The 13880-nt window shown below is 60.2% G+C and overlaps 4 protein-coding genes across 4 annotated transcripts; 1 reads left to right on the forward strand and 3 right to left on the reverse strand.

Moving 5' to 3' along the window:
* Positions 1-1474: 1474 nt before the first annotated feature.
* Positions 1475-5228, reverse strand: JDV02_002312 (uncharacterized protein). Its single transcript, XM_047983326.1, has 2 exons — positions 4056-5228; positions 1475-3998 (listed from the first exon to the last, which is right to left on the reverse strand). Exons 1-2 carry the CDS (start codon positions 4700-4702, stop codon positions 2492-2494), a joined length of 2154 nt encoding a protein of 717 aa, XP_047839296.1. The 5' UTR covers positions 4703-5228; the 3' UTR covers positions 1475-2491.
* A 3902-nt stretch (positions 5229-9130) lies between these two features.
* On the forward strand, positions 9131-9661 carry JDV02_002313 (uncharacterized protein; the record flags this gene model as incomplete). The annotated part of the gene is made up of 1 exon (XM_047983327.1): positions 9131-9661. One exon carries the CDS (start codon positions 9131-9133, stop codon positions 9659-9661), a length of 531 nt encoding a protein of 176 aa, XP_047839297.1.
* A 285-nt stretch (positions 9662-9946) lies between these two features.
* Positions 9947-12712, reverse strand: TKL1 (Transketolase). The gene is made up of 5 exons (XM_047983328.1): positions 12506-12712; positions 12287-12333; positions 12129-12224; positions 11960-12044; positions 9947-11901 (listed from the first exon to the last, which is right to left on the reverse strand). Exons 1-5 carry the CDS (start codon positions 12557-12559, stop codon positions 10126-10128), a joined length of 2058 nt encoding a protein of 685 aa, XP_047839298.1. The 5' UTR covers positions 12560-12712; the 3' UTR covers positions 9947-10125.
* A 447-nt stretch (positions 12713-13159) lies between these two features.
* On the reverse strand, positions 13160-13826 carry JDV02_002315 (uncharacterized protein). The gene has a single exon (XM_047983329.1). The coding sequence runs from the start codon at positions 13823-13825 to the stop codon at positions 13493-13495; it is 333 nt and encodes a 110-aa protein (XP_047839299.1). The 5' UTR covers position 13826; the 3' UTR covers positions 13160-13492.
* Between the last annotated feature and the right edge of the window lie 54 nt (positions 13827-13880).

The raw sequence follows: 13880 nt of genomic DNA on the forward strand, positions 1-13880 counted from the left end.
CTGTTTCAGTACCTGGGTAGGTAGTAACTTAGTGACCAGAAAACTTCAGACTGCAGTACACAGCAGAAACGAGATGGTGTGCGCTACACGCAATAGTAGGTGTTCCTCGTTCTGGAGCCGCAGCTTTGCCTTGCTGATGGCATGGTATGCCTGGCCTGTCGCCTCGTTTCACCACGGCGCCAATAACAGGTTCCCAACCCCCATCGCAGGGTGCCGAGACCGCCCTCGACAATGTCTTCCAAGCAACGCGGGTAATAAAATGCAGAATATGCCCCCCTGACCTCCCCCAAGAGAAACGCAATCGGCCCTTACCTGTATGCTTTTGCCCGCAGTCACGAAACGACCAGATACACCTCCAGTACACCAGTGTACTAGAACACCCCCGTGAAGCCACGGCGCGTGTCAAGGCGCAAGCGACTGCCCATCTCGTCCGTCCTGGGGACTCCCCTCAGCTTGGGACTGGAAACCTCCTCAGCCTCTTTATGGGCAAGGCCTTTCTGTAGTTGGACATGTGTGACCTCTTCTCGGACGGAGGGTCTTTGTCATAAAGTCCGTCAGCGTCTACTTTATGTGCCAGCACAGCAGCAGCCGGCTTCCCTGCCTCGAAAATCTCTCACGGGCATCTCGTCTCGGCCGAGCACCTGAACATGGTCTCGCAGGACCTCGGCCGGGGTGCTGATTCACCAGCTGGACCTGCTTGCCCTCTTCCGTTGGAGAGGCAAGTAGCCCCTGCGTGAGCTCCACACGCCTCGCGTTGGGGTTTGATCAGATGAACCGAACGGTGTCCTAAACGTCCGAATACGTGTCCAACACCAACTAGCTGTCTATCAAGCACGTCAGGCCCATACTGCCCGGTGTGATAAATACTCGTAGTCGCATGTACTCGACGAAGTGCCTGGACAAAGTGATTCAGTTAGAGCCCGTGCTACGAGCAGCACGTCGGGGACGGGATTTAGTCCGCCGGCGAAGCCGCCATCGCAAATTGGTCCCTATCGCCATAGAGAGCCTGCTTGAGCAGCCGCAAGTCAGCACTGGCGAAGTCTCGAAGTTGATATAAGAGGGAGTCATTCCATACCTTGAAACAAATGAACGAAGAAGAAAGGCCCTGCAGACGAAGCCTCGCACGATCTGCGCCTCAACTCCCTCTCACGTGGTGGCACAAGGCAAAGGCCAATAGGGGACGCGGCAACATTACCCTTGGTGCATCTACGCGTCGTCGCGGCCAACTCTGCTCTCCTCCATGCATCCCTACGGTTAAAAGACCCAGCATCGACGTATTGGATCTCTCAAGAGTTTGAATGAAACCATGTGGTTGAGTTCATGTGGTGAGCGGTCCAAAGCTGCCACATAAAAGTAACCCTGTGAACACGTTCGAGTCGACATGAAGGCTATGACAAAACCCCAAGACTCTCTGCCGCCATGATGAATGCGTATTATGAGTTCCACTCCTACCACCTCTGAATTCATCAGGTACAGGAATTCTATGGGAAACAGTCCCCGTTCTGACCAGTGCATGCATGGATATCATCATCCTACCCCAGAACATACCCTGCTGCTGCATCAGAGCATTCACCACGGTCAACCGCCACTTCCACCATCACGACCGGCCTCGCGGGCGCACACGGGATGAAAACCGGCGGCAAGAAACATGAGCCCTTGTTTTTTTTGTTTGACTACAGTGTCATGCTCCCCCAACACCCACAACGCCGGTGCCATGAGCAGCTCCATCCAAATCAAACCAGCCCAAACGTCGTCCCGACGGCCCGTGGCCTGGCGAGCAGACAGCTAAAGCAAGAGGATGAATCTGAATTGGCAAAAGCAAACGACTGGAAAGGGATGTCAAAAAAGGAAACTGCAAGTGGGCGAGCTTCCATCACCGCCAGAGCCCCAAACAATCGACAAGCAAGCCCGCCTCCCCACGTGCTAATGATATCGCACCGCACCCCAACGCACGCATCGTACCCCGCGTCAGTCTCCCCTCTGCCACTACAAACATGCCATCGTACACTCCCCCAACGAAAGTAAAGCACGGCTCCGTCCTCCCCAGGGCAAGCGATATCAAGGCGACTCGGCCGAGTGCGTCATCCAAACCCACCCGGCCTCTGACGCAAGGCAAACAAGGCCACCATGCCCAACGAAATGACAAGCCCCCTACACGCAACGCGCTCCGCGAACCCGAGCCGGGCTTTACCTGGCAACCCCGGCAGCTTCTTCCACACAATAACGGTACTCAAAGAACAGCGACGGCAAGAAATCATGATTTTGTGCGGCCCACCCCACAGTGGCGGCTGATAACAACGAATATCCCAAAGGCTTCCTGGACCCAAAAGCAGACCCTTATCCCTTCACTCCAATCAATGTGCGGCGTCACGATGTAGGTAAGTAGTAGGTAAGTAGGTAGGTGGGTATTAGATCGAAGTGGAAAGGAGGTAATGAAAGTGACCTCAGCCGGCGACAACCAGATGCAAGGGCATCACAAGGCCCAAGAACCCTACTGAGGGTAGTACACCATGCCTGGCGCCTGCTGGGGGTAGTAGAAAGCATCCGGACTCGGCGTAACCATGCCTCCCCCCATCCCCATGACGTTCGGCTGGAACGCCTGCGGCGCCGAATAGGGCGGGTAGGAGCCAACGGGTTGGATCTGAGACGCATCGTAGTAGTAGACCATACCGTTGACCTCTTGTGCCACAAGGCTCGACCCCGACGCCGGGTTGGGCATGCCGCCTGGCGCAGCCTGCTCTGCCTGGTTGTGCGGGGTGTAGCTACCGTGCTGCGCCGCCGGGACGAAAGAGGGAGCTGCCGCAGTCGCACCCATTGCGGGACCGGAATAACCAGGCGGGTAGTAGTAGCCCTGCTGTGCTTGTCCCTGGGGCTGATAGGCCTGGTTGTAGTACGGCGACTGATTGTACGCGTTGGGCTGGAAGGGTGCCGCGTGAATCGCCCTCTCCGGAATTTGGGAGAGCGGCGTCCCCGTCGAATGGTGGGATGGGTACGATGGTCGCCGTGCGTGCCCATGCGCGTCCTGACCGAGCCCATTGGCCACCTGCACGGGAACCTGCTGATGGAACGGCTGCTGGAAGGCCGGGGGTCCCTGGAGTAGCGCGGGCGGCTCAATGTCCGCGACGGAGATGTTCTTCTGTGGGCGGGGCTGGTGCATCGGTAGCGACGCGGGCCGGTTCTCGTGGGCGGCAGGCTTCTGCGGAAGAGGGTGCGTTTGCGGCTGCGGCAGTTCAGTGATCGATGCCTCCTGCATGACGATGGGCGTTCCGTGCTGCGGAATGGGCTCCACAGGCTGTCCCGGCATTTGCATCTGCATATCGGGTCCGGGAGCGGGCGGCAGCCGGACAACCGGCCTGGCTGCATCAGCAGGCATCGGTGGCCTCGACATGACCGAACCCGTGGGCGAAAACATCATGTCCCGCTCGTGGACAATCGACGATCGCCTACTCATAGCCACACTTGGGGTGTACACACTTCCCGCGTAGTAACTACCGCCTCCAAAAACACTGGTGCGTCTCGAGTAGCCGCCGACGGATCCTCCCCAGGCAGAGCGAGGTTTGCCACGCATGCGTTGCTGGTTGGGCCGCAGGGCACGCGGGATAAAGGTGAAGGACCGGTCCGGGGCCGGGAAGATGTATCGCGGCAGATTGTCTGGCAGGGAGATCCGAACAGGCTTGTCCCTCCGCAGAGGAGGGCGGTGGTCAGGCAGCTTCGTGTACTGCTTGACAGGCATGCCTGGGAAGATGGCGGGAGCCTTCATGTGCGGCAGGAAGACCCTGACCTGTGCGTTGCCGATGTGCTTTTCCGTCGAAAGCGTCCGGTTGATGGGTGTGGCACTAGGTTCACACGTCGGGATAACGCCGTTGCCGTTGGGCGGTCCTTCGCCCTGATGCTGGATCTGTCGGGGCCGGCGAGGAATCGGTTCAGTAACGGCTTCGTGCATGTCGTGGGTCCACGGCGAGTTTGTCGTCGGATCTGACGGGTGATGCATGTGATTGCTAGGAACGGTCAGCAAATACGGCGAGGGCCAGCTTGGGACCATCGCAACGACGTACTTGAAGGGAGAAAAGGGGCCGCCAACGACGGCGCCGCCGCGGCCACCCCTTCCCCGGCCTCTGCCAAACGGCCTGAAGCCATTGGCGGCAGGACCAGCATGACGATGATCGTGCATGAAGAAAGAGCCTCTGTTGGGGACAAAAGCCGGGTCCTCGTCTCTCCGACGCTTGTAGTCCTCGTGTTCCTGGCGGCGACGGTCGACCTGCGTGGTAGGTTGCGGCCGGGGGGCCGATGCAGAGCTCACGATGATGGGAGCCGATGGGGACTTGGGCGGTGACACAACGACCTCATCGAAATGCATCGCCTGGGCCGGGGCGGGCTTGTCGGCGATGGACAAGCCGTGCAGCATCGCTTCTGTGTCTGAAAAACCCTTGCTGCTGGCGGGCTGGGCGTCCTGGCTGGCAGGCTGGCGCGAAGCGGCCTTTGGCGCGCCGTTTGCCGACTTTTTAGCTTCGGGCGCAGTTGGCGACGCCTCATCGATGTTGCTCGTATCGCTATCCTCGCCGGCGTCAATGTCATCGGTCAGGAGCGAACCGTCGCTGAGGGACTCGTCATCGAGGTCGGGAGCGTCGGTGCGGCCGTCGTCGTCACCCTCGTCCTCGACACGGCGCCGATGGCCGATTCTCCTGCGTCGCGGAGCAGCCATGGTGGCGGGAAGAGTCGATGGCCGGGCGGCGTCTGGCGGCGTCGGCCTAGCCACGGCGGAGAGATGCGAGGAGGCGAACGGATCGTCGACGACGAGAGGGAGGACTCGGCAGGCCGGTCATGCGGCGGAGGCGATGGACTAGGCGATGGACGGACCCGGGGGGGACGCGGACAAACAAAAGAGGTTTTCGTAAAGCCCAACCCGCCCTGCGGTGGCAGACCAGGTGACGGCACGTACCTACCCAACGGAGGACGTGCCCAGACCGGATGGCGGACGTGAAAAAGTCGTCGGGGTGAGCGCAGACCCGGCGGTGAGCGAAAGGCACGCTTCCGATCACGAGGGCGAAGGAGAAGAAAGAGGGAGAGGATGGGGAAAGGTCGGAGGAGGAGGAAAGGGAAGCTCGGCGTGGGCGGGCGGGCGGCGTCGGTGGATGTGATTATGGAGAAAGGAAGACGCAAGAAGATTTGGCGGCGACGTGGTGGTGGTGGTGGTGGTGGTGGTGGTGGTGAATCAAACAGAGTAAGGTTCCTCCCTCCCCCCAAAAAAATGCACGCCCCCCGGTCCTCCACCTTCCATATTAGCAGCGAGCAACCTAAGCACAGGGGAGCAGCCAGAGCGCGACCGCTGCAGCACCAGACCTTGGGCGGGCAGGAGCTCCCACCACAGCGCTGTCATCGCCGGGGCACTTGATCGGTAGCCCGCCCGTGGTTGTGCCGCCGTTTGCTGCCCTGGCACCACAGCGGCGGTCGCTGGCCGGGGTTCCCAGGTGCAGGTGGTGTGGTGGCCGGTGCGGGGGCGCTGTAGGCGCCATGTGCTGGACTTGCAGACATGGAGTTCCCCAGGCCTCATGAGGGCTGAGGTGTCCTGGGCTGCTTCCTTGTATTGCAAGCAAGCTCATTGCGCGATACCCTGGATGTGGCAGAGTGGTATACTGTATTCATCCATGGGAATCATGCCAAGCCCATGGCCGCCGCCCTTGGGTGGCTCAATCACATCTCTCACACGCGTCCTGACAAATGTTTGCGCCTGTTTGGAGAGACTTTTTTTTTGGTGGTTCGTAACCTCAAGTCTATCACACACTGGGGCAGATGAGCCAGCGCACTACATTTCAGTCAGGATTGCCTACAGGTCACGACGACGATGACAGCAACACATCTGGAAGAGAGAGAGGTCGCGACCGATCGGCTGGCTTAAAGCGAATATTACCTGTACTTTGTCTACTGGTCGTCCCTGGCACTAGCAAGTACCAGCGCGCATGGAGCGTGCGTAAGGGGTACCTCAGCCCGGTCCCGACAGCGGCCATCCGCCGTCACGAACGAATGGGGAAGCACGCAGCACTTTTCTTCCATCATCATCACCACTTATCATCGATCGAAAATTCGCCAAGAAGTCCCCCCCCCCCCGGTTCACGCCGGCTCCAAAACAACACAACAACAAGAAAGAAAAACATGGACAAGAGTTGCAGATTTTGTTTATGCTTCGTCAATCGCGCGCCGCAGCAGGGGTGAAACGAGCATCGGGCGTGCTTGTCAGCAAGCGATCCAGCCCAGCTGCCGGTCCCCACACTGCGCGCTGCACACGTCGCCCGCATGAGGCAGGGAGGAGGAGTGCTGAGGATAGCAATAGGTAGATGGCGGGAGAGGTGGGTATCGGATCGCATCGCACCAGCCAGCACACTCATGTCGCAAGCAACGTCTCCGCCCAACCACTCGGGACCGTGGGAGAGATCGGGCGTGGGGAGAGAAAAGAAGAAGGAAAAAAAGTAAAAGGATAGCGGGCGCACTGGCGTTGAGCGTTCGCTTGTGCATAATTCCCTGCTTGGCACCCCGGGGTTTGGTCCCCGCGATGAGATGGGCACCGGCCAAGGACACGCCGCCTCACAAGTGTATGATCGACGAGCAACTGCCCCAGGCCGGTTCGACGAAGCTGCTCATATCAAGTTACCACCCGTTTTTAATGGCCAGATGCAGCGGTGTTTCAAGCATACCTAGAAACGCATCTCACACCCTCTGGTACCTAGATGAGAAACTCTTTCTTTACCTTCAGCTCGCCGGCGAATCCTGGCGGCGCGGTCGTCCCAGGGATACAGGGTAGCCAGCACTTGAGGCAACTGTGCGAATGTACCCATGTGTGGTAAGCTTGCTGACCCTGACATTGATGACGATGACCTGGGCTGCCACATCACGACACATGCGTCCGTCCCATCCAAGACAGCCAGACACACGAGGCACCACACTCACACACAGCGGTGTCTGACAAGTCTGAGGTTCAGCAACGACCCAGGCCCGGCTGAACGAACCCATCGTGTCACACCGGGGAGAAAAGGGTGGGGGAATCATACGCCTCCTCCTAGGTGCTGCTGCTTGGCTCTCACCTGCCCATGATACAATTTTACAAACATCCATATTCATTCCCCATTGCATACGGCCAAGGGCCATCCGGTCCAGCCCATCACGGCGTGTAACACGAGAGACCTCAAGGACCCATCCTCAGATCTGCCGTGCAACGAACGCGGAGGCCCATCCGCCAACGCCCAGCAGCAGGCAGGCAGGCAGGCCGCACAGCAAACAGCAAATCGTTTTCGTCATCCCCGCCATCCTCATCGTCAACAAATCGCACCCGGCCCTTCCCCCCCCGGCGGCAGGACACACCCTGGTTCCCCGTCGGGCAGGTAGAAGAGGTCAACAAAGCTCCTTCATCCTGCTTCCTCGCCGTGCACGAATCGGGGGCGCGGGGGGGTACTGTGATACCGTACGAAGTAGGTAGATACTGTCTTGTGTCTACCAAGTACACGGGGATGGCTTCGTACGGGTAGGTCAAGTAATATGTATGCTCGCACGTCGACCAAGTACCAAGTGAGCGACGGCCGCCCCCCCGCTCCCCCCCTCAGGCCAGTGCGCGGGAGTCGCACGCGTCCTTGAGACAAAAACCGCAAGCCTCGAACCGTTTTTGCTTTTCCACCACCCGCAGCAGCAGCACACATGCCGTGCCCGCGCGCGCGCGCACATTTTTACCCGACGACGGGACACGCTCGGTTGCGACGGGAGTGAGGTGACCGTTGTTGTTGTTGTTGTTCTTCTTCTTGTTGCTGCTCGCCCGTGAGCTGCTGCCGCGGCTGTCAACCCCGCATCCGGTGCGTGTGGTCCCCTGTCCGTTGGGAGCTGCCAGCAACAGTGGGTGTTTGTCTCTCTCTCTTGTCTCTCCCTCTTACATGGCAGGTATGAAGTAACATAGTAGTGGTAGATGGTGATCGTGGTAGGAACAGCCAGCCAGCAGCCACCCGCACGGTACCCAAAATAGGTCACGACCTCTGGCACGTAGGCAAGGCACGTACTACGAATACGCAGTAACACTCTTCTACGCACATCCTACCTACCCGCCCGTAGTGTCTTGGTATCTTAGTAAGGTACCCTACTTATGTACAAAGTAAAGTACTGCTAGGCTAGTAGAATGTCCGTCCGTCCTAGCAGCGGTTGCCAGCGCGTCTCCCCCTCCCCTCTCCCCTCTCCCCCGCCGAAAGATCGCCAGGACCACTACTGTTATCGCTCCTGCACTGCAGCTCGCCAGATGCAGCAAAGTTGCAGGGGCGGGCGGGGTTGGGGGACGGAGGGAGGGGGACGCTGATCAACATAGCGCGCGCCGGACGAAGAGGGGAATACTATGCTAGCTACGAACGAGGAGTGGGAGGAGGTGGAGGAGGGGGAGCGGAGCTTCCTCTCTCTCTCTCAGTCTCACGAAATGGAGCTCCTCGCAGCAGCTCCTTTTTCCTTGCCCGTGTGCGCCCCGTGTCTCTCCTGTCTCCAACGGCGGCCCGGCCCCAGCGGGGTTTTCGGCTCGCGCGTTCTCTAGGTTGCTCAGGTTGCTCTCTCTGCCAGGCCAGTGCCGTGCCTGGTGCTGGTAGAGAGGCGCTCCTCCCCCCTCCGCCCGTCTCTTGACCTCATCCGCTCCTCCTCTGGCCCCAAAAGGCGGCCCCGAAGGGGAAACGGGAGGGGACCCAGAATATCAATCATCTGCCATCCCCCTCCTCTCTCTGTCGCGCGCGCGCTCTCTACTCTCTGGGGTCCCATAACCCCTCTCCCCCCTTCTCCTTCTTCTCAACTTCTCTCTCTCTCTCTCTCTCTCTCTTACTCTCTTACTCTCTCTCACATATAAACTCTCCCCGCGCGCCTCTCCATCGGCCCATCAATATACCTACGTATACTTTGCTCCTCCTTCTATTTTTGGGTATTCATCCTCCCGCATCACCCTGCGATAGCGTCTGCCAGCAGCATGACACGCGCACTCTGCAGCCAGCGAGTCTCATCCTTAGCATAGCAGCAGCGGCAGCAACAGCAGCCAGATCCCTCCCCGCTCGCCCGCCCACCCCCTCGCCCGCCCACGAAACCGCCGGCCGGCGCGCCGCGCGGAGAGCGAAGCGAAGTCGACGTCATGGCCAGCCTCCCCTCTCAACACCCCACCCTATCCATCCACCTCTCCGACCTCACCCTCACCCCGCTCATCACCTCGTCGTCGTCGCCCTCGCACCTCGACTCCCTCACCTCGCTCACCTCGAGCGCCCTCTCCTCCCAGACCGCCGTCCAGCGCGCTCAGCTCGGCCGCCCCCAGCGCATCATGGTCGAGTACCCCGACTCCGGCGCCGTCGTCCTCCAGTCGTATCTCGACCCGCCTCAGCCGTCGCCTCCTGCCGCTACTACCCGCAGCAGGAAGAACTCGTCCGGGCCCCACGGCAAGGACGAGAGGGGCGACGTCTCGGCCAGCGGCAGTGGCGGCGGCGTGAGCGCCCGCTCGGAAGACGCCGCGCCCATGCTGGTGGGCGTCGTCGTCGCCGGCTCGTCCAACGAGGCCAAGGAGGCCCGGCGCGCGGCCGTCAGGCTGGAGAGGGTCGGGCGGGAGTTCCAACGCGAGTGGGCGGCACAGGCGGCGGACCGGACCGCCGACGGAACCCTTGGTCCCGAGTGAACAAGCAATCTCGGGGCGGCGCCAACGGCGCATGCGGGTCCGGCCTTTCAATGCAATCGGCCAGATCCGACCCTTGACAGATCGAGCAGATCACCAGGTGGCGAAAGTCGATCGAGCAGGGGTATCACAGTACCCGCGTCTCTCGGCCGGCAGCACCGAGGCTTTATGACACCCCAGGAAACACGCTGCAGCAGTGAATCGACGACATTTAATACAGCATGAGCGTGGAGTCGGTGGTTAATGCATCGCTCATCACGGCCGGTCGGTGGCTGGCTATTCAGCTGCAAAAGACTCGATCAATCTTAGAATTCTTGACAACATCTAATTTTTGGTTTCACAAAAAGTCCTGAGATATCCCCCATGCTCCGTAATCCATCGTCACTGCGTAAAACATTCGCCCAAAATCCACAATCGGCCGCCTGCTTCTTGGAAGAGCGACTGCCGACGAGCATCGTCCTGGCAATCTAGATGTGCTGCTGGAACGCACGGTTGATGGGAGAGCGGACGTTGGGGACGTCCTTCCAGAAGTCGACAGTGGCGACGGCACGCTTGGAGATGCCCTCGGGAGTGAACTCGAACTTCTTGTAGACGTCCTTGTAGGCACCGGAAGCGCCGAAGCGGTTGATGCCAAACTGCTCGTGCGTGTAGCGCTCCCAGCCCATGGTGCTCATGACCTCAACGGACAGCGCAGGGATGCCGTCGGGCAGGACCGACAGCCTGTACTCCTTGGACTGAGCGTCGAATACCTCAAAGCAAGGCATCGAGACGATGCGAGCCTTGATGTTGTGCTTCTCCGCCAAGTACTTGGCGGCGTCGACGCAGATGCCAACCTCAGAGCCGGTGGAGACGAGGGTGATGTTGGCGCCCTCAACCTCGTGCAGGACGTAGCCGCCCTTGATGGCCTTCTCGATGGTGGAACCCTCGAGCTGCGGCAGGTTCTGGCGCGACAGAGCCAGGATGCTGGGGGTGTGCTTGGACGTCAGGGCAACGTAGTAAGCAGCGCTGGTCTCGTTGCCGTCAGCCGGGCGCCAGACCATGCAGTTGGGGAGGGCACGGAAGTGGGCCAGCGTCTCGATGGGCTGGTGGGTAGGGCCGTCCTCGCCGAGGCCGATGGAGTCGTGGGTGGCGACCCAGAGGGCGCGGACCTGCGACAGAGCCGACAGGCGGACGGCACCGGCAGCGTACGAGACGAAGTTGAGGAAGGTGCCGCCATAGGGCAGGATGGTGCCGTACGCGGCCAGGCCATTCATGATGGCGCCCATGGCGTGCTCACGGACACCGTAGCGGACGTAGCGGCCGCTGTAGTCGCCAAGGCCAGTCGCCTCGGGCTGGAAATCGACGGCGGTCTTCCAGCGCGTCAGGTTGGAGCCGGTAAGATCGGCAGAGCCACCAAAGAGCTCGGGGACAGCCGCCTCAATCTTGGAGAGGACAGTCTCAGACAGCTTGCGCGAGGCAACGGCCGGGTCGGAAGGAGTGTACGTGGGCAGGTTCTTCTCCCAGCCCTCGGGCAGATCGCTCTTGAGACGGCGCTGCAGGTCAGCGTGCTCCTTGGGGAACTCCTTGGCGTACTTGTCCAAGAGCGAGTTCCACTGCTTCTCAGCCTCGGCGCCATCCGCGGAGTGCTTGTGGTACATGTCGTAGACCTCCTTGGGGACGGCGAAGGACTCGTCGGGGTTGAAGCCCCACTTCTGCTTGAGCTGCTTGATGTCGTCGGCCTTGAGGGGCGAGCCGTGGACACCGTGGGTGCCCTGCTGGAGAGAGCCAAAGCCAATGATGGTCTTGAGCTTGATCAGGCTGGGCTTGTCCGTGACCTTCTTGGCTTCGTTGATGGCGGCCTCGATGCCGGCGAGGTCGTCGTTGCCGTCCTCGACAGTGACGACATGCCAGCCGTAGGCCTCATAGCGCTTGGCGACATCCTCAGTGAAAGCACAGTTGGTGTCGCCGTCAATGGAAATGTGGTTGTCGTCCCAGATGCAGATGAGGTTTCCGAGCTGGAGGTGGCCAGCCAGGGACGAAGCCTCGCTAGAAACACCCTCCATCAGGCAGCCGTCACCGAGGAAGCAGTAGGTGTGGTTGTCTACGACGTCGAAGCCGGGCTTGTTAAAGGTGGCAGCGGTGTGGGCCTGAGCCATGGCGAGACCGACGGCGTTGCAGACACCTTGGCCCAGGGGACCAGTGGTCACCTCAATGCCCGGAGTGTCATGGGCCTCAGGGTGGCCGGGGGTGATGCTGTCCACACTCTGTGAGGCTGTCAGCGGTGCGGCCGAGCGCTGTTGTCATGAATGAAGATGTGCGTACCCGGAAGGCCTTGAGGTCATCGATGGAGAGTGCGTAGCCGAAAAGGTGAAGGAGAGCATACTGCAGCATGCAGCCGTGGCCGTTGCTGTTTCGCAACCAACGTCAGAGGAAAAAGTCTCCTGCTGTCGATCCGCCCGATCAAGGGGCGCATTGAGAGGAGCAAACTCACGAGAGCACGAAACGATCCCGATTCAGCCACTTGGGGTTTTTGGGGTTGAATTTCATGAACTTGTTGAAGAGGACGTGGGCGACGGGAGCCATGCCCCTGTGACGGCGGGGTCAGCGGATGCGTCGGTGTCGCGGGGAGGGACGAGGAGGGCAACTCACATGGGCGCACCAGGGTGGCCGGAGTTGGCATTGAAAGTGGCATCCGCCTGTGCAACCAAGTCGTCAGCTCACTGTTCGATCCTGTCCTGTCGCCGTTTCCCCCGCCTCTCGCGAGGTACACGCAATGTTGAGGCGAACTCAACAACATTTGCATCCCGCAACGCGTGGCGGGGCTGACGGAAGCTCTCATGGCATGGCGGGGTAGTAGTGAGGACGTACCGCCAGCAGGCGGATGGTGTTGATCGCCTTTGTGTCAACCTCAGTGTAAGCCATGGTGCCGGTCTTCGTTTAATGCGGTTCTAATGGGAGGAAGGGAAGGCAAAGCGAGAGGGAGGGGGTATATGGGTTTGTACGAGGGAAGGAGGAAAATTGAGAAAGGAGGAGAAGGTTGAGGAGGACAGGGTCAAGCTCAGCGGTTTTTTTGGGGGGATGGTTTGCTTCTGAGGGGTTATGTCATGGATGGATGGGAAATGGCGAGGTGGGAGGCAGAGCGGTGGGGTGGGCAGGCGGTTCCAGTGGGCAACGGAGCCCCGCTAGGCACGGTTGCCGGATGAGGTGGATGCCCGTGAGCAGGAACGCCGGGGGCCTGGGCAATCAATCATACGAAAGGAAGTAGCAGTACATGCAACGCCTGCCGGGCTACGTCCTCAAGGCGCGATGATGGTGGGCAAAGTGGAGGAGAGAGTGGCAGGGGCAGAAGCAGATACGGTATCTGGTACCTAAGGTAAGCGTGCTACTGAAGCAGCACGTTGAGAGCGCGGCCAGGCAAGTGGCCGGAGCGCAGGTATCCGGGGCATGGGCGCGGGACACAGCACCTCATCAGTCGGCGACCTGTAGTACATCTACTGGCAGTGAGTGAACAGTCCTGCAGTCCGCTAGACAGGAGGTACTAATGAATTGTACCTAAGTAGGTGCCGCCTCGGGAAGAGAGTGCCCGGGCGCCCTGTTTGTTAGAGACCTGTGCGTCCCTCGAAGGCTTCAGGTTCTCTTCTGCATATGTCAGGTTGCCGAGCGCACGGGCACGGGGGCCAGCCGCCACACGCCGTCGCCGTCAAACCACTTGTCCTACCAAAACGATGGATAGGATGATGACCATACTAATTATCCGTGCAAGAACCACCTGCGCCCGTAACCGGGCGTCATGCCATCCTCCATCCCTCCCAAGCCTCCATCGAACCTACCTCGGGCACCCCCCTTTGTGAATTTTTAACTGGGCCCGGTGCCCCTCCATCCCGCCTGCTGGGAGCCCGCCATGCCCACAGCGGTTGCGATAGCGGCCAGTGAAGTTGACATGAGGCAAAAGTCTGCCCAGGATTGACGCAATGCGCCCCGAGCGGGCCCCAGTTTAGATCCGCATCGTTCCGTCATTATGGGTTTCGCGCTGGAGCGCCCAAACGGTAGCATGACCGACGATGGCGGCGGCGGCGGCGGCGGCGGCAGCGGCAACGACGGGAAGGTGAAGAAACGAACCCGTGATGGGGGGTAAGATGAAGATGGAACAGAAGCAACTTCCGTCTCGCTGCCACGTCGACATGTCATGTCCCCCGTGGCGTGAGCTGCGACAGCGTCGTCGGCTACTCAGCATTACCAACCA

This window comes from Purpureocillium takamizusanense, chromosome 2, assembly GCF_022605165.1.
Source record: "Purpureocillium takamizusanense chromosome 2, complete sequence".
NCBI lineage: Eukaryota > Fungi > Ascomycota > Sordariomycetes > Hypocreales > Ophiocordycipitaceae > Purpureocillium > Purpureocillium takamizusanense.

Coding starts and splice junctions, on each gene's coding strand:
- JDV02_002315 (XM_047983329.1), bottom strand. CDS start 13,825: ATGACATGTCGACGTGGCAGCGAGACGGAAGTTGCTTCTGTTCCATCT.
- TKL1 (XM_047983328.1), bottom strand. CDS start 12,559: ATGGCTTACACTGAGGTTGACACAAAGGCGATCAACACCATCCGCCTG. Junction 12,225..12,286: donor GGCCACCCTGGTGCGCCCAT/GTGAGTTGCCCT, acceptor CCGCCGTCACAG/GGGCATGGCTCCCGTCGCCC. Junction 11,902..11,959: donor ATGACCTCAAGGCCTTCCGG/GTACGCACATCT, acceptor ACAGCCTCACAG/AGTGTGGACAGCATCACCCC.
- JDV02_002312 (XM_047983326.1), bottom strand. CDS start 4,702: ATGGCTGCTCCGCGACGCAGGAGAATCGGCCATCGGCGCCGTGTCGAG. Junction 3,999..4,055: donor GGCCCCTTTTCTCCCTTCAA/GTACGTCGTTGC, acceptor GACCGTTCCTAG/CAATCACATGCATCACCCGT.